General features: G+C 38.0%; 1 protein-coding gene across 5 annotated transcripts in view; it reads left to right on the top strand.

Annotated features, from left to right (window-relative positions):
- grin2bb (glutamate receptor, ionotropic, N-methyl D-aspartate 2B, genome duplicate b) overlaps nt 1-25,835 on the top strand; it is a 129,896-nt gene that overhangs the window by 5,586 nt on the left and 98,475 nt on the right. For all 5 annotated transcript variants that reach the window (XM_073814192.1, XM_073814191.1, XM_073814190.1 and 2 more), the window contains exon 3: nt 15,521-16,132. In XM_073814192.1, coding sequence (XP_073670293.1) covers nt 15,521-16,132 — 612 coding nt within the window. The remainder of the gene's footprint in view (nt 1-15,520; nt 16,133-25,835) is intronic.

Here is a 25,835-nt window from a genome sequence, read left to right as displayed (position 1 = left end):
CATCTCAGGGGTGGACGATGAAACACATTAGGGAGATGTGGAGTGTTGGTTTTAGAGTTTCGTCATGAAGCAGGGCAATGGTGAATACAGAGAGCAAGAATTTTTTGTACTTTTCTGTCAAATACAGAACAGTATGGTATAAGCAGGGCACTCTTTCCATTTTAAACTGTTGTTAAAATATAATTTAAATACATTTAAGATCTTGCCTATTAAAACCCAGCTAAAGTCTGTTTATACTGTTTTCCGCTTAAAATCATCAACATTTTGTAAAAATGTACCCTTAATATATTTAAAGAGCACCTATTTCATTGCTAAAAAACAAGTTATTTTGTGTATTTTTTATAATACAACAGGGTTTTCCGCAGCACTTTTCAGTTCGGGTGGCCTGCCTAAGTTGGGAAACCCTATCGCTAGGTCGTAAAAAAAAAAAAAAAATCGCTGCAAAAAAGTCTTGGAGAATAGCGCGGACACTCTTCATACCGCGAGCGGACACGCGTGCCATACGGCCGAAATGACAAAGACGTGGTCCGGACCGTCACTGTCTGGAGGATAATTAGCCAGTTGATAAAACATCTCGGAGAATAGCGCGGATGCGGTTCACATCGCTAGCATGCACAGGCGCCACAAGGCCGAAATGAGAAAAAGACGTGGTCCGTCATGTATGGAAGATAGCCAGTTAATAAAACGCGTGTCCGTGAGAACTGTAAGTGGACTTAAAGGAAGTTAGCTGGTGATTTTGTTGTTTGAGCAACCTGCTAGCTAGGTTTCAGGTGCCTGTTGATTAGATTTAATTGTTGAGTGCTCTGCTCACGTTATTTTTGTGCATTATTTACATGCTACAGTAGTTACACTCCTTTAACATAATGTAGTTAATAGTGGGAAATAATCAGTTTTTAAAATTTTTGAGCTATCTACAACATCTGCTTCAATTTGTGTTTATTAACCCTTTAGTTTCACTTCGTCACGCAGCTATTCCCATTATGGGTCTTTCACATAGGAAGCGGTGTGCGCTGCGCTGCGCTATGAAACCCATTCATTTCAATGGCTTGCGCCGCGCGAGGGCGGTTTTTTGTTGCGCCGAGCAAAGTTTAACTTTTGCGCTGCGCTCTGTGACGATTACCTGCGCGACCAATAGAAATGGGGCATCCAAACAAGCAAAATGGACGAAAGCTTATACTCGGGATTCTCAGAGCTTTATAATACAAGTGTATGCTCCTACAGAGACATCGGAAGGAAAGCCGTGTCATGGAAACACGTAAGCAATTCAAGTTGACATGTTAGGTGTGGTTTAAGTCAAGCAGCTTGTTGTAGGTATGCTTAAAGTTACGTGAAATGGAGATGAGCAACATCAGTCTCTGTATTCCTCGTCGACTATTTAACGCAAATATAAACACTGTAGTAATTTATTGAAAACCCCGCCTACTTTGGTCTGGCCATCAGAGCACAATCGCTTGGCTGCGCCGAACCCAGCGGCGAGCGCAGCGCACACCGCATCCTATGTGAAAGCCGCATTAGAGGTAAAAACATTTAATTAATTATCTAGTTTGTGTTCATTTTCTGTCATAGTTTCTTCAAAATTTAGTTTTATTTAAGTGTTTTAAATTAAAATATATTATTTTTCATCATAACGCGTAACGCCCCTTTGATTTGATTTTGACTGAGTCATGACAGAAATTGAAATCGTCTATACACCGTAAATTCCAAATTGTATTGATATAATGTTGTTATATATTAAATAAGTATTATGATAATGTTTTTTGGTCATTCATTAGTATCCTATTCAATTCTTATATACTTTCAATAGATTCCAGATTCTAATCTTCCCCTTTTTGGGCTTCATGCTTAAATTTGAGTTCAATTGAAATTGTTCAAATTTTTTTAATGGCTACAAAGCTTCACTGTCCGAAGGGAAATGCAAAGCATATACTGTTTGTCTACTTGAGTGTACAAAGGTGTTAGTGTGTGTGGGCGCCTCGTGAAAGTGTTTCGTGGCTGTGAGTGAGATGGATCGACATGGCATTGAGGTCATTATCCAGCACTGGCCTTCTCTCAAAAGCTTTCAAAGTATTGACTAACAAATTAAGAGGATTTGGTTAAGGTGTGCATATGTGTTCGCGTATGATGGGCATGTTTTACAGAACTCACCTATGTCATCACGTCAAAAAAAGTATACCTGGCACGAGTCAGTTGACAAGCGGCCTGGTTATTGCTGCGTGTGCATGTGTGTTTTGATTCCCTCCCATGGCGATGGTTTACCAGTTTATTAATGCACACCTGTTGTAATTCACACTTCCTTCACCACAGGAACGATTCTGGCTCTCTTCCCTCGTTCTCTAAGATGGTTGAAGCTTAGTCTTAATCACAGCGCATGACTTCATTACGGATAGTTACAGTGACTTAATGAGCTCTTGTCCAGTCATGCACAGTGCTGTAAGTCTTTCAACATGAGTGATATGCTTGGGTAATGTTGTAATTTCATTAGGTCCTACGTTGTCATTTAATGACATTCCGCTCCTTTAGAATGGAGGATATGGGCAAAGAAGTTCCAAGTTAGCGGATCTGTATTGGAGACAACAGTAAAAATATCATTATAACAAACACTGCGGTTCAATAGCGTATTTTGCTTTGCTGTTATTTTGGGTGATGTGTGAAATACTGGATATATCAGATTAGCTGTCACTTAAAAAAACGTTTTGTCTGCATTTTCTACCTTTACTGCAGGGTGCTCAATGCTATTCCTGGAAATCTGTCTTCCTCTAGAGTTTACCTCTAACTGTAATCAAACACACCTGATCCAGCTAATCAAACTCTTCATGCTCTCCTGAAAATAAGAAGGTCTATAATACCTGGAGGGAGCTATCCATTTGCAGTTTCTCAGCTGGAACAGCGTTTGCGCATACAGTAATGCTGGCTTCAGACTATACAATATCAGGTTGATTTTATAACAGTCTGTTTGACGTAAAGGTGTCTAGAAAACAATAATGTGTGTCAGGACACAATAATTGATAATTTTATTGCATATATAGTGAGTCATAGTGGACAACAACCAATGTTATGTCTGTAATGCTTCACAATGTCCTGACAAAAAACTAGCATGTTTCATTTTTTTTGTCTTTCCCTACTTAAAAATCCAGCTAAGACCGGCATAAGCCAGCAGCTGGTTTTAGCTTGTTTAAGGTGGCAGTAGCTGGTTCAAACTGGTCCTCCTTGGCAAAGCTGGTCAACCGTGTTGATCAGCTGGTCTTCCAGCCTGATCAGCTATGTCCAGCCAGACCAGCTTAAAAAGGTGACCAAAAACAGCTAGACCAGCTTGCTACACCAGCAATACCAGCTAAAACCAAGCTGGGAGACCAGCTAAAACCAGCTCTATGCTGGATTTTTCAGTATGGTTTACAATGGGCTCCAACAAAACTGTGATGTTAACCTAAAAAACCTTAAAGAATCTCTTCCGTACGCAGCTTTTAAAAATGGCAAACGAAAGAAAGATGATGGTGGTGCTAGGTGGACTTATGAAATGATCTTTTCTGCCAGTTCAAAACAGACAGCTTCGGTAGCCATTGTTTGTTAACACCAGGGGTAGGCAACGTTGGTCATGGAGTGCTGATGTCCTGCAGAGTTTAGCCCCAGCTCTAATCAACCCCACCTGAAGTAATCAAGCTCTAAAGAGTCCTCGAAAACTACAGGTAGGCAAGGTTTTATTAGGGTTGGAGCTAAAATCTGCAGGACATCGGTACTCCAGAATCGACGTTGCCTAGTCCTGGTTTACGCTCTTGTTTACGAAATTGCCTAGTTCCGCCTTCTGAATGACAGTCGCACCACTTGGCGGCCATGTTTGCAATGCCTCCAGGCAGTTATTTCCGTCGTGCAAGACTTGAGTCCTATCTACTTGAATGGATAAAGACCGGTATCTCTAAAATCACGTGATAAAATCACATTAAACAATGAATTTCTAACTAACAATTAAACCTGACATCAATTGCACCATAACTTTTCACAGTCGAATGCTCAGCCTTGCAAAGCATAGTTCATTGAACTCGTAAACAAATTTGCAATACCTCTCGTGGCCTACATACTACTTACTCATGTACGTGCATGCGCGACCTACGCATACTATGTACGTAAGGTTTAAAAAAAACGGCGGTGTGCGTACAGTACGTGCACACCCTTCGGATTACAAAAATTGCAACACATGCACTGACCCTCGCCTATATAAGTAAAATAGACCATACTTCGACCTTTGCAAGTTTCTTGTCCATGACATGGCAATAGTTTAGAAGCTAGAATCCCTTAATCTGACACTATTGTAACAGACAAAAAATCTGCATCTTTACTCAGAGACACTTAATTTCAGATTACACACTGTGACATGACATAGCTGACTGGCTGATGGTGCAGGTACAAGCGCGGTCCCATCCCTTGGGACAATCCCAAGCAAAGTGATGTCAATAATCAAAAATTAAAGTTACTAAAATAATAATTTAAGTAACAGATGATTCAAGTGTGCAATAAATATTTTTTTACTGCCATGTGACCTTATGTTTGTTCACCTAGACATACACTCACAAAAAATGGTGCTATATAATACTAAACATTATTTATTTGATTGTAATTATAGGGGAACCACTTTAAGTGCAGCTCTTTTTTTATTTATTTTAAACCCACGCTGACACAGGGAGAACATGCAAACTCTAGACAGAAAGGCCACCTGATCCAGCTGGGGCTCGAAACAGGGACTTTCTTGCTGTGAGGCATCAGTGCTACCCACTGAGCCACCTGCTGCAGATTTTACAGTTAAAGTCAGACAGGCTTCACCAACTGACTTGGTCCTATTAGGGCTGGGAGGCCGTTTATGAGCAAAGACACACAGAGGATTCTTATGTGGAAGGCTTTGATCGAAGCATCTAATGCATGCATAAATTCTCAGCTCCCTACAGATCTGGCACAACTGTTTACCCTTAAAGCCTTCAGGCTATAGTCACACTGCGCTTAACCCTGAATTATATTTGTTTTAAACCTTGCTTTTAACCCCCGGGTAGAGCATTGTCCAATTGTAATTTAAAAGCGAATTTGTATACCGTTATTTATGTATGTTTCATTCAACTAATTTAAACTTTATTTGTATTATTTTAATGGTGAGTGGAAAGCTTAGTTAGAATTGAATTGTATAGGGAAACTGTGCATATTTGACAATAAAGGCTTTGAACTTTGAAAAGTTACATTTAGTGGTAATTTTTACAGTGATTTACACACACATAATTTTATAGGAAAAGACTAGACAAAATAGACCCCTGGAAACTCTTTACATAGCCCCGGTTGGAAATTACAAGCAAAATCAACATTCACAAAAACAAAAAAAAACAAATACGTAAATGCGAATCCGATGTATTTCCATCACGTTGTTAGAGCGAAAGATGGTGGTATTGGTTTTTGAAGTACACTCATCCGCTTTATTTTCCAGGTGCCGGATCAAAATGTATATATCACATAATAAAGAAAACGTCTCCAAGCTGTTCTTCTCCCTTTATTTATAAAAATTAAAGGGGAACATTTTGATCGAACTGTTGCCACTTTAAATTTTTATTAAGTACAGGGAGAAGAACGGTGTGTGGACTTTCTCTTTATTGGTAACCTACTAACCAACAGTAAATAAAACAAGGCACACTTAGAAAATGGAGACAGGACTGCATTTAGTTACGATTAGGCTAAATTATACGATACATTTACTAGCATTGCAACTTTTAAAAGCTAAATGCTAAACTAAATGCTGTGCACAGAAGAAAAAAATGACTTTTTGATGCAGGCACTAGCAGCATCTACACTCTAAAAAACAAACGGTGCTATATAGCACCAAAACAGTTGCTTTGGATCGTAACGATAGAAGAACCATTTTTAGTGCCATATAGCACCGGTGAAGAACCAGTGAAGCACCAGTGAAGCACCTGTGTAGAACCATATAGTGCTATGTAGAACCATATGTGGTGCTATATGGCCCCTATATGGTTCTACACTGGTGCTTCACTGGTGCTTCACTGGTGCTTCACTGGTGCTTCACTGGTTCTTCACCGGTGCTATATGGCACTAAAATTGTTCTTCTATCGTTACGATCCAAAGCAATTGTTTTGGTGCTATATAGCACCGTTTGTTTTTTTAGAGTGTAGCATATGGGAAAGACAACGTCAGCGAAAACAACAAACGTTCAGTCACGTTTAATGTTCGCTACGTCAGAATTTATTCGGCAAATGCGTTTCCATCTCCCATTATTTGCATTTACTCTTATTCGCAAAAATAAAAAAAACACCTCAATCTAGCGTAAAAACTTTTTTACGAATTAAGGGATTTTTATTAGAAATTTGGCATTTCCATCACTCGTATTCGATACTTCAAATTGCACATAAAATCAGGGTGAGGGAAACCCAGCTACTTTCTTAGGTATTTGTAGAATTCAAATAGGAAATAATTGAAATAATGCATTTATTTATTTCAATTACTGAAATTCTTCATCGCTGAAGTGTAATAGAACTATCTTCTCATCCATGTTTTAAGAGATTTGAGCTATTAGGCAAACAACTAGCATTCTGTATTCATGGTACTGTATATTAAACACTAAAAAATTTATATAGTTTAAGTTGAATATCAGTAGAAATTTTTTAATGCTGGCTGTTGAGATATACTGCATAATCTACAATGATTTTTACACTAAAGATTCATGTCTGGTGGATAGATGGAATGAATTAGCTGCTGAAATCTCTCATGACAGGAAGGTGATCGTTGATGGACCCTCTCTGTAGCCTGAATTTCATAGATTTGCATGTGATTTAAATTGGAATAAGTGATCTGCTCAGTGTCGGAATAATAGAGGTGGATGGTATTTTAAACACTCCTTGTATGTACAAGTTACAGACCATGTTGGCATCTTGCTACTTAGACCTCCCTTTGGTGTCCATTATTGAACAGCACATGGTGTGCTACAAAGCGTTGAGGAGTGGACGATTGAGTGATCTGGGATAGGCTCATTGTTTCATGGTAACCATGTGCTGATATTCATTTGGCCTAAACAAGGAACAGCTTGGTAATTAATTACCCATGACCAATGGGTGGGGGGGTGAGCCAATACTCTCATGTGATTGGTCAAAATAGAAGCAGGCCATCACCAAGCCCTCGGGGGAGGAAGTGATCCTTCACCCAAAAAACCGCTCATCACTCACTATTAAGGGGTGTCAGTGTGTGTATATGTTTTCATACAGATGTTGTAGGTTCATCACTCATATCATTTGCTATTTGCCATACAGGTAGATACAGTGGTGTGCTGTCTTTCCTCTACATTTGTCTCAATTTCCTAAAAAAAATACACACAGATTGTGTATTGGTGTGTGCCTACATGCTTTTTGGGTCTGTAAGGATTTGAATGTTGATGGTGTGTTGTGTGTTTGCTTTAAATGTCACCTTATGTGAGAAATGTACTTTTATATGTTGTTTGAACATACCGGTATGTGTGTCTACACAGCCTCGCTGAAATTATAAAAATCTCCCCACTCCTTTTTCTTAAATCATTGTAACAACATCACTTTGCGTAGGGCCCGCCCACAGCCGTCCAAAGACCACAGTTGGGTCATAATTCCTTAATAATTCCATAATTCATGGTGATTGTTTTATTTAAAAAACTGTTTGTTTTTAGTATAGATAACAGAAAACGGAGAGGAAAACAGCAGCTCATTTGCATTTAAAGAGACACACACAAAAACAGCACTTTTACCTGCACACCCAAAAATGGGTCGTAAGTAAATGTAAAATCTATAAATCAGAATTACATTCTGGGGACACCTAAGGCTAATTTTAAGGGTCCCCTATCTAAGCGCATTGTCTAAAGCGCATAGCCTAAATGGGCGTGTCTGAATCCACTTTTGCTAATTTAAGGATGGGAAAAATGGTTTGTGTGCCGAGCGCACGGTCGAAAAGGGTTGTTCATATTCTTTTAATGAGTAATGGGTGTTTTTTGGGCGTAACGTGCAATAAATCAATGAGAGTCTCAGCTCTCATCCCCTTTAAAAGCCAGTTGCACTGACGCTATGTCTAATCCCTATTTAGATGAAGGACTTTGTAAACTGAAACACTAAGCGGAGGAAGAAGATCCCCAGTTAAAGATTAATGTTAAATAATTGTGTTGTTTTTCCCTTGTATTGAAATTGTTATTTTTTGATTAAAACCTTTAAAACCCGTTTTCTTTTAGTCATGGAAGTAAAAATAGCAGGCTTTTAATTGCTTTAAATGTATGGCTATTTAATATCATCAAAAAATAATTTACAAGTATGTAAGAAAAGGTTTGTACTCTAAAAATACTTTTTAAAGCATTACTTAAAGATGATTCTCATCTCACCATATCCACAGGTACAGAGTCATCATATACAATAAATCAGTGAGGTAGCACATACAAAGAGCATTAAAATATAGATGCATTTGTTAAAAGCAAAGCATTTATTTACTTACCAGGCTGCAGGTGAAGCAGCTCTTTACGTCTTCTAACATCTTATAATTGGTCCTCAATTATATCCAGGAGACTCAATAATAATCTTTTACATTTGAATGCATTACTTTTTCATATTTAAAAGCTTTTTTGTGCTGCTGCGCATCCATGTGTGTGATAAGCAAACCTGCGTTGTCGTCCCATTTATAGGCGCATATTTCTAACACGCTCATTAAATAACAAAAACACTATTGCGCCATAGACTTTAGACCAGGCTTTTGTTGGTCAATGGCGTATAGGGGTGGCACGGTTCACAAAACCCTCGGTTCGGTTCGTATCACGGTTCTATGGTCACGGTTCACGGTTCAGTACGGTTCTTGTTGTTATTTTTTCTTTAAATTTTTAACACTCCAGAAATGTATTATCTTATTAATGTATTAATTATCCATAATTTAGGATACAGTATTAAAAAAAAAGTTATATCATGTAATCATGCACAAACTGAATTTGACTTTAAGCACATTATTGGGACCATCTCTGAGGAAAGCCAGATGAGATTTTGATAGAGCAAGAGGGAAGACATTGATGATTTCAACATGCTTTTCATTTATTTGGCAAAAGAGAATGTGTAATGCCATCTACATAAACTTTATGTGCATTTTTAGCACACAAAGATAACTTGCATTTATTAAAATGCCAACTTCAGTGTAGCTCATAGATTTATCACTGAGAGGCTGCTTTAATACTGAGAGATTATGTGGACGAGAGAGAAACATAACCTTTGCACTTGTAATATTTAAATCCGTCTCTTTTGTCCACTTTTGACCACTTCTGTCCTGATTACTTTGAGGGGAAATTTCTGAAATAAGATCGCGCAACTTTCACACGCTAGCAAAATGAAACTACGCGGAAATCAGCCGCTTTAATTGTATCAATGAAAGGCTAAAAATAGCGCTGAATACGAAAAGACGTAAAACATTCAGTACCTCAAATTAAATAAATGGTCGGAGAGAAGGCGATCTCCTGTGGCTGTTCGAGCACATTCAACCCATAGACTGCAGTTCAATCTATTGTTTTATTTCCGCTGTCATCATAGGTAACATGAAATAAAAATATGTTTCCACACACCAAACTTATACGCCGCTGGCGCATCCTCCAACTGCGGGCAGACTTCCTTTTCTCTCCCACTTGCCATTTCTACACGTAACATAACCTGCAGTTACTTATACTCCAAACCAGTCACCTCTTCTTTCGCGCGAAAGGGAAACACGCTATCTGAGGTCACATACAGGGCATGAGACTACATTGCGCATGCCATGAACCGTTGGTTCGGATTTTTTTCATGGACCGTGCCACCCCTAATGGCGTAGTCTATTTTAGTTGCCTCAAAATAGCTACACACCAACAATGCGCCTGAACACACCTCGTTTTCAGACCAGAACGCCCATGGGCACAAAAATGGGCGCAAATGCATTTGCTATTTAAACAACGTGGCGCTAAATGTGAAAATGGTCATTGCGCCGGGTTGAAACTAGCAAAAGACACTTGCGTCGCACATTTGCGCCGGGTGTATGATAGAGCCCTAAATCTTAAAAAATTGCCATATCAGGTGACCTTTAATGTTAGTGTGTATGCGTGGGTGTTTTTGTATGAAATGTGTTTTTTTTGTACATGCGTGTTTGGATGTACGTCAATGTGTGCCTTTGTTTTGCAAACCCAAAAAATCTTTCAATCCAAGGTTCGTTAAATAATCTTTATCCACTACAGAAAAGCTTTTGTGCAAAGGTTCTTTATGAAACCTATTCAGCTCGACAAATAACCTTTTGAAATGTAGAGAGCGTCATTAAATTACTATTTTGTCATTTTGTCATTTGCACGGCGTTAGATGCCGTCTGAGCAAACCGCTCTTGGCTGTTGTTTAAGCTTCATTATATGGAAAGAGGACTAAAGGTTACCGCTCAGAGGGAGTAGTTCATAAACACTGCTTAATGGAACAGCACTCCGGACCATGCGATAGATGCTGAAGTGTGATGTACTATTCTGTGAATATGTTTTGGGCTTGCATAGGCAGAACATATGTTTGAACAGGGGACAAGAATCTCACTTATTTTCTTAGTTTAAAGGAAAAAGCAAGAAATTTGCAGCAGGAATTATTTGGCATATAAAAGTCACGACACAAACATACAGAGTGTTGCGCTGGATTACTGTACAAGTCTAATCCCTCACTTCAAGTGCGGTCTGCGTGTGTATGCATGCCGTTTATCTGTTACAGAAAATGTTAGGAACCTTAGTCATCTCTTTACGCTGAATTAAATAGCATTATTTGTCTTTAATAGTCTTTGGTTTATCGGAATTCATTCTGTTTAACTGCATCAATGATTGGTCATTTAGTTTCTGGTTGTTATCAAAGCTTTTTCTCTTGCTCTTTTGAGATGGGAGGAAGTCTGCGATAGGCTTTTGTACAAACATTTTGTTTAATACATAATTTATTGCTTTACAGGGAAAAAACGAGATGGATGAAATCATCCAAATATCCTTTAAATGTTAGTTTTTTTGGTAAAGAAAGATGTATTACATAACACTAATGTACACACTTGTTCACATTGCCTTCTATAAGATGCACGTTATTAGAATACTTCCAATTCGTCTGTCACATTGCATACCTTTGCCTGCGATATCTCAGTTGTGTTATTTCATTGTGTCTGTATTACTAATAGGTCTTGTTTAGTTTTGTCTGGATTGCAATAATCTACTTGTTTGGTTTTAGTTTTGATCTCTGGCTGCTTTCAAGATCAATAGCTGTTTCTAAATGGCCTTTCAGCTGACACAAACAGACTATACCAAGCTTATCTGAGGGTTTCTGACCATTGTAACCACTCGGGGACCCTGGGGTCCATTCTCTCATCTTAAGCCAATTGTCAATCAGGCCTTAGGCAGTCTGAGAGAAAATCCAGAGGGAGCAATCTACCTTCCCGTGCATGGATATAATACAACACCACAGGGAATATGCATGTGCATGTAACAGTTTTTTTGAAACCTTAGCTTTGAAGGTAATCGTTGAACACATCTCATACAGTGACAACAGGAGTAGATGGATGCACTTGTGTTTACAGCTGTAAACCCGCACAAGCGTTTCAGACGGATCTCTATGAAACCGAGTTGAAAGAACATTTACGGCTCTGACACTGAGCCTTTAGCTCCTTAGGAGAACGTGTGTGGGAGGCGCGTGCGTTCGTGTGCGGTTTACGAAAGATGCTTGATTTTTTTCTGTCTTCACAATCTTTATAAATTGCATTTTTTTCAGCATAACTCACCGGTGAATAGGTGTTACTATGGACATTAGGGGCACAAAATTTATATAAAATTGTCTGTATATAGCATCTCTGTTTTTGTGTGTGTGTGTATGTGTGGAGGAAGGTTCATTTGAAAAGTTGCTATGGAAACCAAGTGCTGTTAAAATGAGAGGCAGAGCCAAATAGAGCATCTTACTTTCTCCTCCCTCTCTTGTTCATCCAGCTCCTGTTTTCCTGTTACAATCTTCTGTCTAGTGAACTTCCAAATTTTGTGTTGCTCTTTGCTTACCTTTTTTTTAATGAGATGATTGTTAGAAGTCTGTCTTTCGTTGTCACTGCTTCTGCCTCTCTGGGCATCTGTTTGGTCTTTTTACTTTATCTCCCCCTTTCTCTTTCTGAATATTTTAACTGTAGGTGTTCTTGTCTGTTTAATATCTCCATACTTTTCCATACAGCTCTTTTCCCTCTCTTCCTCCCACACCGTGTCCTCCTCCGACACTTCTCTCGTCCGCGGCAGAAGAGAGCTAATTCACAATTAGCATGTGTACCTGCAATTAGCACTGACAAACCTCCAATAATTAGCCTTGTAAAAGCAGTCTTCCTTTTCAAGCGTGTTTGCTTCTTTCATCTTTTTGTCCTCCTCTTCACCCACCATGTTTTTCTCTCTCTGTTTTTCATTTTGTGTTCTTTAATGTGCTGAAGAATCGGCGTCATTATCGAACAGACAGAGACGTCCATTCACACAGACGCTAACTGGTTTCACATTTGCTAATGACTAACTGAAGAGTTTCGTTGCAAAACTTCTTCAGAAATCTCGTTTTTTGGTTGTGCATTCCAATTTATATCAATTCAACTGCAGTTGGTTTGTTTTGATATAAACCTTCATAACTTAAAAAATACAGCTAAGTAGCACCATAAAACAAAATAATAACATTATAACATAATAATAAACATGTTTTGACAAAGATGTTAAAAGCGGAGTTATCTCGTTTTGCAACGAAACTATTCAACTTGTTTTACACCTCTGGTAAAGTAAATCAGGGTTTCGTGAACTTTTTCAGTCTAGGACCCACATTTTTCTGTTTTTTTATTATAGAAATATAAGAAAAAATGCATGTTTGTTCCTTTTTAGTAGAAATTTAATTAAATTTTTTTTGTGTTCTTGTATGAATTAAATAAATATAGGTTTAACTGCATCTGCATACCATATTTTTCTAAACATCTAAAGCAATACTTCTGAATACTTTACTAGAGTTGTATTTTCCCAAAGGGTCAACTACAGTTTACTTTAAATTTACATATTAGGGCTGTTCATTTAATGCATTAATTCAATTAATTTGTTATAGGTGAAAATAACGTGTTAAAATTTATAACTAGGGATGCACAGAATTATTCATCCGAAAATAGCAAAAAACTAATTTTGGTGTTTGGCCGAACAAGTGAAAAGGCAGAATAAATTTGACTAACAATGAGGTCTTTGATGACGCGATCAAATTAACTAGCACAGAGTGAGAGACGCACAAATGCAGCAAACATGTTGGTAAAAGCATTTTAAAGTGTCTGAGAAAGACGCGAAAACATACAGCAGTACAGGTTTCATTTATCATTTAAAATCAAGACATCCTGAACACCATGCAGCGTATGAGAAAGGCACGGCGGCGATCCTGGCTATCTGCAGAATGCACAAGCATGGAGAACGAGAGACTTTAGCTGTTTATCTCATGTCATAGAGTGACGAAGAGCATCAGCAGTATATAATAAAAACTTCCTAAAGCCAGTAAAGTGACAATGACAAACACGCTTATATTAAACGAGAAATGAAACGTTTATAAACACTAAGCTTTTTGTTAGACTGCTTCGTTGAGTGCTTTTTACTATGTCATCTCCTGTCAATCTTGCCAGGGTCTCTCTCTCTCCCTTTGCACGTGCTTAACCGTGCACACAGGCGCCCGTCCGATGCTCAAGATACAGTGCTACATAATCATTTTTGCAAGTTTTTTAAGGCATAGAAATTAATAGGTTATTTGCATTTTGTGTGAGATAAGGAGATCGGATTAATATCCGTTTAGCCAAGACTCATTTATGTGGTCGAATGTAAAAAAAAATTGTTTTAACAAGTCTATATAGCTATCTGATCAGAGAAGTGACCAGGTGTAAAAGGCTATATAATAACTGCTGGAATGCAAAAAAAATATTGTTTAATAATGTTAAATAAATAATGTAAAAAAAATACATTATGAAAATGTAACTTGTGCAATGGTGAAAAAAATTGGCAAAATAATTAGAAAAATAAAAAAGAAAAAAAATTGTCCGTTGTTTGATATTCTGCCTTCAGCTGAGTTTTTCATTTTATTTGGCTTCAGCCAAGAATTTTCCTTTCGGTGCATCCTTATTTATAATGCATTTAATACACCTGATCAAGCCAGGGCTGCGTAGTCACAAAAGTTTATAATTTCACATGCTGTCAGGCCTTGCCAATTTAAATATTTAAGCACATGAAGCAATACATGATCTCAATGCAGTGCTCACACGCTGTTTAAGAAATTGTTTAAGAACCGATAGATAAACATTATGCTCGGTACATCACACATTAGATCAATAGGTCTTGAGTTTTGTGGATGTTTGAACACATTCAAATGCAGTGCATCTACACCAGAAAAGCAATTCTGGACTAATGTATTTTCAACTTTCTCTAAATGTGTTTGAAAGTGGACGAGCTCAAAACATTTCCCATCCCGTTTACACGTGTATTTAGGTCGACCAAAAACATCTTAACACCACGTGTAAACAGCCTCTCATTTGCAGCTCGCATTGATTTAAACCGTCTGCTAAATGAGTAAATGTAAAATTTTATCGTCTATAACTACAACTTAGCCTAGGGACCTTTTTTGCCGAATCAATTCGCTTGATTTGGTGTGTATATTTGTGTGTGTGTGCAATTTTTAATTGTTCATGATAAATAGAGTAGTATTTAATTGGGGTCGTCCGATACTCCTGGTATCGAAATCGGTTCGGTAATGTAAAATGTGGTATTCCCTAGTAATGCCCCAGATGTTACAGAAACAGATTTAGTGGACTGAATTGCATAATATTTTTTGTGAATGGGGTGACTATGTTGTATTTGCGACGTGTGCAAATGTGCAGTGCTATCAGTGAGTGCAGTTCATTTATAGTGAATTTCATCCGTGTGTGTATGTGTGCGAGAGAGATATTTTGTTTGTCAATAAATCAACTTGTATCTTACTCTGTCTAATTGCATTTGGTATTCGGTGTACACACACTCTCTCTCTTTTACTTGCACTCTGTCGCTTTGCTTTACACTCCAGGTCTTCTGAACTTATAAATACATGTAGATGTAGATGCACTTGTACTGGTTCCTCTGGCAAGCTTCCTTTTGGGGTCTTCATGAATAAAAATAAACAAGATAAATTGTGGTTGTAGTTAGGGTTAGTCTGATGTAATTATAATAAATATATAAATATAAATTTAATTAGCTATGGTTTGTCCTCATTAAACGATAACTAGGTAAATGTGTGCATGTGTGGCATGTTAACTGCTGTAAGTGACCCCATTTTCCATGCCTGCCTATGTTACTATAAATTCTGTCCAATATATGTTAATAATTAAGAGGACACACCATCAGAATGAGGGCAACTTTGTTCTTCAAACCAAAGAGGACAGATTTACTTTTGCCTTGCAAGTCTCACTATTTTGTCTTTTATACCCAACTTATTTTTTCTCCCCTCTCTTTCCTTTTTTCCTGTAGGGACTGTATCTTCACTCCTCCGCCATGCTTGTCAGCCTCTACGTCTCCTCTTTCCCCTCCGATCGCCGGATCCTGTCTTTTGTCTCCCTTACTTCCTCCAAACCACCCCTTTCCTTCTCACTCCTGCTCCTTTCTCTCCTCTTCTTACCTACCTGCGAGTCTCGCCGTGGAGGCGGGATTGGGACACCAGTCGGGGGCATGAGCGGCGGCGACCGTGGCGTATCAATAATCAGCCCTCCTCATTATCCTCCACCCGGAGTCAGTCCAGTGGCTCCTCCGTTGCCACCAAAGTTTGCTCAAGGCCTTAGCATTGCGGTGATCCTTGTGGGAAACTCAAGCGAGGTCTCTCTCTCTGAAGGTGTGGAAAAAGAGGACTTTCTACATGTCCCTCTCCCTCCTAAAGTAGAACTGGTCACAATGAACGAAACGGACCCCAAGAGCATCATAAACCGCATCTGTGCTCTAATGTCACGGAACTGGCTCCAGGGTGTGGTGTTTGGGGACGATACCGATCAAGAGGCCATCGCCCAGATATTGGACTTCATCTCGGCCCAGACGCACATCCCGATTCTGGGTATCCGTGGAGGCTCTTCCATGATTATGGCCGCCAAGGTATGGAAGACATAACACAAGCACCAGTGCCTAGAGAGCACCTGTATTGCACAATACTGATAGACTGTTTAGCTACTAAGTACTCCACTTTGTGCCAAATTTTAATGCAGCCATCAGGGCAGGACTTAACAGGGTGGAGGCCCCTGGGCTTGAATAAATTTTGGGCCCTACATTATCAGAACAAAAGGTACAAAAGCTGTCACTGGGACGCAGGGGCGCCGCTAGCAATTTTGGGCCCTATGAAAGAATAGGGGGTCAGGCCCCCACCATACCCATTTCGCACCAAACATACAATCTAACCTACTGTAGCTATTCAAAATCTTTGTCTGTAATTTAATAATACAGAACTATTTATTTTGCTATTATTATGACCACAATTATCAGTATTTATAGACACCTACAATGACTGCAGCTAAGATAATTTATTGTGCAATGTAAATTTAATTGAAAAATACAGTACATTAATCGAATATTCAGAGAAAATGCAACGTTCTTAAAGATTAAAGATAAATGTGACCATGCCTGTGAAAACCCAGCTGAAGTATTTCTTTGTGATTTACTGTTTTCCACATAAATTCATCCTACATAATGTAAAGAACATTTTGTGAAAATATAAACTTGATATCTTTAATATTAACTGAGTAATGTCATGTCAGCGATTGAAATCATAGTGAAATTAATGCTTGATATTAAACTGTGATGTTTTTTATTTCACAATAAGATTTGAGACTTTAGTCTGATTTTCACAGGAGTCTCAGTGACATACTGTATACTTGAGCTGTTACACACACCAATAACATTGTAACATTTAAAAATGGCGAACAACAACAAGGCATCTTTTCTATACAGTTACCTTATGCCAAATAAGACTGGGTCAAAAATGCTTGACCAAAGCTTGTATTATAATTATTAGCATTATTTATAAGGTAAAGAACAAGTTTCACACACCAGTAGCTTCAGTAAAGCAAAAATAACGACAGATCATTGAAACTGTGAACTTGAGAAAACAGCTATACTGTTATTAAATGATTCTTCAGACTGTTTTTTAATCAACGGGACTCTAAAATGAAATGAATGACAACTATAGCAGATTACAACATAGATTTCCATTGATTTCTTAAACCTGTTGCAAGGTGAGAAGCTATACATAACTGGACTAGTTTAGCCTTCGTTGCCTTTCAGTTTTATCACAATCAACTCGATTCACAACTGCATAAAAATCCTTCCTTGGCATATTGCGTTACAAAACATTAAAGTGTGTAACCGATCGCATTTCTAGTTTATGTTAATTAGCTTATACGGGCTACGTTAATTAAACAGCTTATAAGGGCTGACTTCGCGTTAGAATCATAACATAAAACAGGGAACGTAAATCACCTTGTGTTTTTTTAAACTGGGGTGAACAGAGCGAAGACTTTACAGTGGAAAGAAAACTGCATTGTATTGCTCCAGCGTCACATTGTGTAAACTGCATTTATAGTAAGGAAGTGCAAATAATGCAGATATCATAGCAAATAGCAGTAAATAAACACACCTTGTTCTCTTCTGAAGTTCACGCACACTGGAGACTGTGGATTAAAGACGGCGCTAAAACGCAGAGTAAAGACGGGGGCGGAGCTAAGAGGGCTCAGCTTAAGGGGGTTGCGTTTGCGGAACAGTCCTTGGCTGGGGCCCTCAAAAGTTCATGGGCCCTTAGAATCGTCCTAACTTTTCCCCCCCTTACGGCGCCCCTGCTGGGACGGTACCCTTTAAATGGGTCCTAATATTTACCATTTAGGTACAGATATAGGTACATTTTTACCCATTATATGCACTCTTTAGGTACAAAGGTGTACTATTTGAAAGGGTACCACCCCAGTGACAGTTTGTGTAAATAATCTTCTGAGAGTGCACATACAGTAAACAACCTAAAATAAAAAATATATCATAGAACTACATTTTAGGGAAGTTTCCCGACAGGGTTTAGATTAATCCAGCACTAGGCCTATTGCTAGGTTATATTAGGGCATTCAAGTAGTTTTTACAAACAAACCTTACAAAAACATCACTGGTGTGCGTCTTGAGACAAAACAATGGCAATGATATATGTTAAGATATATCAGTGCAAAATGTGTTTAAATTAAGACAGATCAAACATGCATTTTAGTCTTGGACTAGGATAAGACCTGACTAGGAAACTGCCCCTATATCTCTAAAGCAGAACATAAGCCCATTCTAAAATTAAATCATGTATTTTAGGGATGTCACAAATCCAAATTAATCATGCACATTAAAAAATACCCCATAACAACATTTAAAATCATTATGTTAGACTTAGCTTGAAGAGAATGATATGTTTTGATTAACATTCACCTTATTACACACCATATAATGTTATAAACATAATCAACAAGCGTATTTTGTGCATATAGCCTAAGTGGTGCAGTGAAAAGAAAATATTTTAGGATGTAATTTAATAATTATGACAAGACCATCATGTAATATTAGACACCAAAAACCAAAGTGGAGAAGATGATCATTAATTCATTTTGCGTCTGATATGAACGTAATACATTAATACTTTGAACGTAGATATAAAAATGAACACTTTTAAGAAGTTTAAACTGTGATTCTGTTAGCAAACATGCTGAAAGAGAAACTACAGGAAAGTTAGTCTAGCTAGCTAGTGGATTATATCAAAAAGCATCAGGACATCAACATGGCCATGATTAAGTGAATCCTCACCTCCAGATGAAGTAATAAACTGGACTGATGATTTAAATGTCGACATAATCATATGTGCGTTGTTAACTCTCCGGATTTTGTTATGTTTCGTAGCCCTGCTCCACTCGTTCACTTTTCCACAGAAACTGTTTGGTTACAGGGTCGTGTGAGCTGCAGACTTCGAGCAGATTGTATTTCATTTGGCGCTACGCAGACCGCTTGGTGATGATGTCGAAGTACCGCGAGAGCGATTAGAAAGCAGACTTCTCCGTGTGAGCTCTCGCGGTACTCTGATGTAATTTTTTGGCTGTTGTTGAACCACGTGAATACACCCGTCTGCTTTACAATCACTTTTGCGCCGTGATAATTTGATTTCATATAATGATCGGATCGCGCAGTGCCGCATGAAGTTAAATGTACCAAATATCAAATAGCGGACTGTATATGAGGTTCAACCCGCCAAAGTAGCAAGTTGAGCATGCGAATGGTGAGTGATTCAGATGTCAATTTATGAATGAAAGTGTCAAGGGTTTGTCACACACTGTTAAGTATTTTCACGCTTTTTTAAATGGGTATACGGAAATCCTTGACCATTACTAGTGGATATACTGCGTATACCTGCTGCGTATCACGTTAGATTACAAACAAACAAGAAAAAACAGAGTTACAAGACCTACTCTAGTAATCTTTCATACGGAGCGCTTCATTTTCGCGTTGCTCTTTCTCGTTATCTGTAAAGCTTATTTATGACTCTCATTTCGCGTATTCGCTATTGTACTAGCATCTATGGGTTTCAAAAGCAGTAAACGCAGGGCGTCATATTCAGCACCAAGATGACTGACATATATATATTAACGAATTAAATGCAGCACCAAACAATTCCGCACCAACCAATAGGCTGTAAAAATAATAAATGAAAACGACTGAACAAATCAAACGAACGCAAGCCGGCACGGAGGCCCCTATTGGCCGGGGCCCCTGGGCTCAAGCCCAATCAAGCCCAATGGTAAGTCCGGCCATGGCAGCCATGCATTACTTAGCACAATGAGCAATCCCACAATGCAATGCAAATTGTGCAAAATGGGAATAGGAGCAGAAAAAATAAATAAAAGTATCTATGTAGAGAACGTTTATATCTACACACACCATGGAAGTTGCTGTCTACAGTGGCCCCTAATGTAGTGCGTTTCGTCCCATGACATGTTTGTCCTAAGGCGGTTACCATATGTGTTTTAAAATTGAGAGATGAGTTGTTGGTTGCGATTCGCAATCTCACCACTAAATGCCACCAAAATTTACACACACCACCTTTAACTCTTTCCCCGCCAGCATTTTTTTGAAAAGTTGCCAGCCAGTGCCAGCATTTTTCATGATTTTCACCAACGTTTATGCCTTCCAGAAAATGTTCTTCTTTAAATATATAAACATACAGTATATCAAATGAAAGAACAGACCCTCTGCTTTAAAAAAACAAACAAAAAGAAACGTTTCATCCTACCTTCATAGACCTTTTGCGAGTAGACGTCACAGTTACGTCACTGCAAGCTGCGCGCGCAATGTGGTGGCAGAAAAACAGGGGAAATGAATTAGACACGAGTGAAACAAACAATATAACTCACATAAAAATGGCTTGTTGTGCTGTTGAGTGTCAGAATAGGAATGCCAAAAAAAGATTACCTTCATTTTTATAGTATACCGTCCTTGAAGACACCATTTGAAGATAAACGTAGGTGTTTATGGTTGCAATAAAAGCCCTGAACCGGACAGACTGGAGTGATGAAATCATCTGGAAATCTTGTAATAATTAGAATAGAAAATAATTAGAGAATATGTTCAGTGTTCTGTCGAAGGCTGTTCCCTTTATGTGTTTCTTATAGCGTTTTCATCACGTTACGTTTATAATTTATTTAGAAGGATTAAAGATTTGAATGAGTTCATAATATCAATAATATCACCCATTTAATATTTCATAATTTTTCTGTTTTCTATTACTTCTTTTTACCATATATCTTAGCCTATGTCTTCTTCCTGTTTGTTCTAAAATAAGGGTGTTTACATACTTAATAAATATATAAATATCAGGGTTTCCCACAGAAAATGTGTTTGTTAAGGTGGTGGGGTTGGGCAGTGGGCGGGGCAAAGGGCGTGGTAATCAAAGGGGCGGGGTGTATGCGTCATGATGAAAATTAAAATATTTTTCTTCAACAGGTGCGTGAAACCTAGCTAGCAGGTTGCTCAAACATCAAAATCCTCAGCTAACTTACTTTAAATTTTGCAAAAACTACAGACGAATACAATAACAAGCTTTAATGACCCCAAAACATAAGTCCACTTACAGTTCTCACGGACACGCGTTTTATCAACTGGCTATCCTCCAGACATTTCGGCCGTGTGGCGCGTGTGCACGCTCGCGGTGTGAAGCACGTACGCGATATTCTCCGAGATGCACTTGACGGGACTTTGTGCAGCGTTTTTTTTTTTTTTTTTTTGGACGACCTAGTTAAGGCGGTAGGGTTTCCAAGCTTAGGCGGGCTGCCTGAACTGAAATGAGGTGCGGGAAACCCTGGTATTGCTCTTATGATTCATACTGTGAAAATAATTGATTTACCAATAAAGAGCAATACATATACATTACATACATGCACACATATCGGTAGCCAAGCCATTTAAACGTTTAATTTACCTAAAAAATAAACGTAACGTGGTGAAAACGCTATAAGAAGCATTACACTAAAGAGAAACATAGGGGAAACAGACTTCGACAGAACACTGGATCCATAAAAATCAGTTTAACTCTAAAACACTTCACATTGCTCTTGCAGAGCTGTCACAAAAAAGTCATCTCTGTTTGCAAACACGCAAAAGGTATATTAGTTCTCTTTTTATAACCTCTCAAATATAGGTAGGTTTTTTCAAAAACACCAAATTTTGAGCCAAAAGCTGAGATAATTGAGTTTATGTTATGGATCAGATTCAGAGCGATCATCAAAACATTCACGGACATACAGATGCTTGCCTTAGGGCGATACTTTCGGGTTTTATAAGTTGCAGAAGAGCTGTATTACGGATTGCCTGAAAAACTCGTCATTGGCAGGGAAGCGTTTTCTCTTAAGTGACAAGATAACTCATCAATGGCGGGGAAAGAGTTAAATAATGTGGTTAATTTTATAATGATTTCTTAAATCATTTATCTATTTAAACCTATTCTGTAGAATTCTAAAGATTTCGCCCCAAAACTCAACGCATCGTGCCCTTAAAAGGTTTCTGCCTACGGTATGTACAGTAGACAGCAGACAATAAGGCATCTCACTAGGGATTGGAACAGTGCCACTGTCTCTATCTCTCACTGTCTTGCTTTAACAGTCCTTCTGTTTCAGTTTGTTGCACTACACAAACACACACACATGCATGTAAACACACATGCAAAAACACATACAGGTTTCTCTCTCTCTCTCTCTCTCTTGTCTTTTTCTCTTAATTTCCCTCCAAGGTCAGAGTTGTGTAGCAGCTGTAGCAGGCTTGTGCCTGCTGTTAAGTTAGTGGAGGTCTGAACTGCTAGTAACAGATGTGAGCTGAACTCATAGAGCTGATTTCTGTCACTGTCCGTGCCGTCATTAGCTACCTGCAATGTGTTTCATTAGGACGGGTAGGTTTGATAGAGGCAGAAGAGGGAAAACTGGAAGGAAAGGCAAAAGAAAATAAAGGCTGTGCAGATCTTTTTGTTTTTCGAAAGATAATTTTTCCTGGCCAGTAAAAGACTATGGAGACTGAAGTGCCGCAAGAGAAGAAAATTGTAAATGTCACACAGTAAAAAACAAGAGTCAAGTACATTCATTTTGTCATCTTGTTGAAAAGAAAAACAGAAGGTGACGGTACACTTGCAATGTTAAATACACTGTGCAAACAAAAGCCGCTTTCACACAATAATCATGGTAAATTACCATAAAATTACTTTACCAATATATACACAAATGTGATGTGCTTTTACGTAAGACACCATTCACACATCAGCACCAAAATACAAGTAAACTTTGTGATGTTAGAAGTGGCAAAAGTTTCCACTAAATGGCGGTGTTGTGGCTGACAACATGATAGGGTATGACTCTGTATCTGACATACGCGGTCAATATTTTTGTTGCAATTCGTTCAGTTGCTCTTGACCCAACAACATTGTATTAGATGACTTCAAACTGAACTGGGAAAACGCAGACGCTACCTGCAGCTAAAACAGCAGTTATGTTTACACATATGGCTACACAGCGGGTGTGTGAAGGACACAGACAATTCGACAAATACAGTGAAACGTGTTTTGAACGACTTTTATGAAGAGATGTGGACGGATCACTTTTGCATGCGAGAAGATATTTCTGAAAATACAGCGTGGAGATGGTAAACGCGTCATTTGTGTCAGAATGTTATGATTCATCCGAAGCATCAGTGCAATTTACAGTGTTGGGGAAGCTACCCTGAAACTGTAGTTAGATAAGCTACAAGCTACTTATCAGTAAAAGTAGTTAGCTACGCTACACGTTACTACAAAAAGTAGCTAGCTAGATTAAAAATACTAGGATATTTACAGTAACATTACATTACAAGTACTGAATAATTGTTAATGAAGACTGTTTTAAGAAAAGGATTTGGGGTGTAATGTTATACAATTGGTCTAGTAATACACAAATATTTATCTCAAACTGAGATAAATATACTGTCTGCAAAATTGCCAATGAATAGGCATAAAAAAGGAAAAAAATAGAGAGCAAAAAACTTTTTAAATGACCTAGAAACACTTTGAATACTAAATATTATCAACAAATTAATATATGTAATTATATTATTGCCTTTGTGGTTTGATCCTTTTATCTGGACTTTTTTTTGATTGGCAGATATTTGATAAAGCAAACAAAATCTTAGTATTGCAAGTATAGTACAGCATTAAAAATAAAAATGTACATTTCAAATAAAAGCAATAAACCAGGATAGGGATGCTTAACGATTAATCGCGATTAATCGTTAGCAGAATAAAAGTTTTTGTTTAAATCATATATGTGTGTGAACTGTGTATAATAACTTTGTATAAATAAATGTACACACATGCATGTATATGTTTTAGAAATGTTTACATGTGTATATAGATTTGTATATTTATGTATAATTTATATTATATATAAATATAAATACTTAGTATATACATTTTTTTTTTCTTAAAATTATACATTAATGTGTTCATATTTATATATATACATATTTATTATACACAGTTTACACACATATGTGATGTAAACAAAAACTTTTATTCTGCTAACGATTAATCGCGATTAATTGTTTAGCATCCCTAAACCAAGATAATTATGTTTAAAATGGTTATTACCCACTTGAATGTGCTTGAGGTTTTTGATGCAAACAAATCACATTACACATTTGCACATTACATACGAACGTGTAAACGTTACTGTTTGTTTCTTTAAGAGACATGAACTTTCACTTTCTGTGTTTGCATTATATAATAATAAAATAAAAAGAGACATGAACTTGGATAAGTTACGCCATGGGGAATAAATCTTCAGATTCTGCCGTCATGCCTCGCTCCATCACACACATAATAATATGATGGGTGTGTCGACTTGAAGTAATAATGGCAGTTATGAACAATTTTAGTTTGTGATCTAGTAAGACAAGAAGATGCTGCTGCACTGGTTAATTTCATGAGATTTCAGCTTTGCTGTATCCCTTCTAGCCACAAATCCTGCTTAAGGCATCACAGGCAAAGGTTCCTCACAACCTGGTCCTTCTACATTCGACAGAATAGGTTTAAATAGATAAATGATTAATACAATTTTTTACAAAAATCTTTTTTACCAAATTATTTAACTTTCCCCCGCCATTAAGAGAAAACGCTTCCATGCCAATGACTAGTTTTTCAGGCAATCCCTAGTACAACTATAATCCACCAGGTGGCGCTTTTCCGCAACTTATAAACCCCGAAAGTATCGCCCTAATGCAAACAGCTGTATGTCCGTGTTTTGAGGATAGCTCAATCCTGCCTGGTCAGCTTACACAGCTACTTACTTGACAAAGTATTTAACTACGGGTAAAGCTACTCTGTTTAAAAATTAACTGAACTACCGTTAAGCTACAGGAAAGTGTAGTTAAGTTAGTAGCATCGCTAATTACTCCCCAACACAATTTACTGGGAATAGCCTCTTTCACACAGTAATTTCTGTAAATTACCATGCATTTACCAGAATGAATTTACCAGTAAATACAAAAAAAATGTGCTGTTCACACATTTACACGTTCCGTTTTTTTACCAGTAAGATATCATTTACACATCAGTACCAAAATACCGGTAAATTCGGTGAGAAAGCGGAAGTTACCTGTGCCATGCGCCGATCTAAGTCTTGTATTCGTAAACAATGGCGGGTTATGACTTCATATCCACGGTCCGTATTTTGTTGTTTTCACATCTGTGGCGAACGCAGACAGTCTCAACTTGCTCGTGACCAAGATATTACATTAGGTAATGTCAAACGGAACCTGCGTCTTAAACAACAGTACTGTTTGCACATTAGGCTTACAGAGGGCGTAAGGACATTCGGCAAATAGATGGTAAGCTGTTTTAAACAACTTTGGTGAAGAAATGTGCTCGACTTTTAAGCAGTGTGTGTGTGTGTGTGAAAATGTCCGGGGATAAACGTCATCTGTATCAAAATATTATGATTGGCCCGAACTGTCAGCGTGGTCGGACGTTGTCCGTTCTAATTGCCGGTAATCTTTACATTTACATTTATCTGATGCTTTATCCAAAGCGACTTACAATTGCTATATATGTCAGAGGTCGCAACTAGGGGTTAAGTGTCTTGCTCGTGGACGCAATGGTGGCACATAGCGTTTACCGGTAAATTACTTGTAATCTTACAACCTCTCTTACTGGTAAATTGTCAGCACTGATTTACCAAAAAGTTTCTGTTCACACATGACCGGTTAACTGCAATTTACCAGT

This window comes from Paramisgurnus dabryanus, chromosome 4 (assembly GCF_030506205.2).
Source record: "Paramisgurnus dabryanus chromosome 4, PD_genome_1.1, whole genome shotgun sequence".
NCBI classification, from domain to species: Eukaryota; Metazoa; Chordata; class Actinopteri; order Cypriniformes; family Cobitidae; genus Paramisgurnus; species Paramisgurnus dabryanus.
Note: the sequence above shows the minus strand (reverse complement) of the source record. Positions and strands in the feature narration are given on the sequence as shown.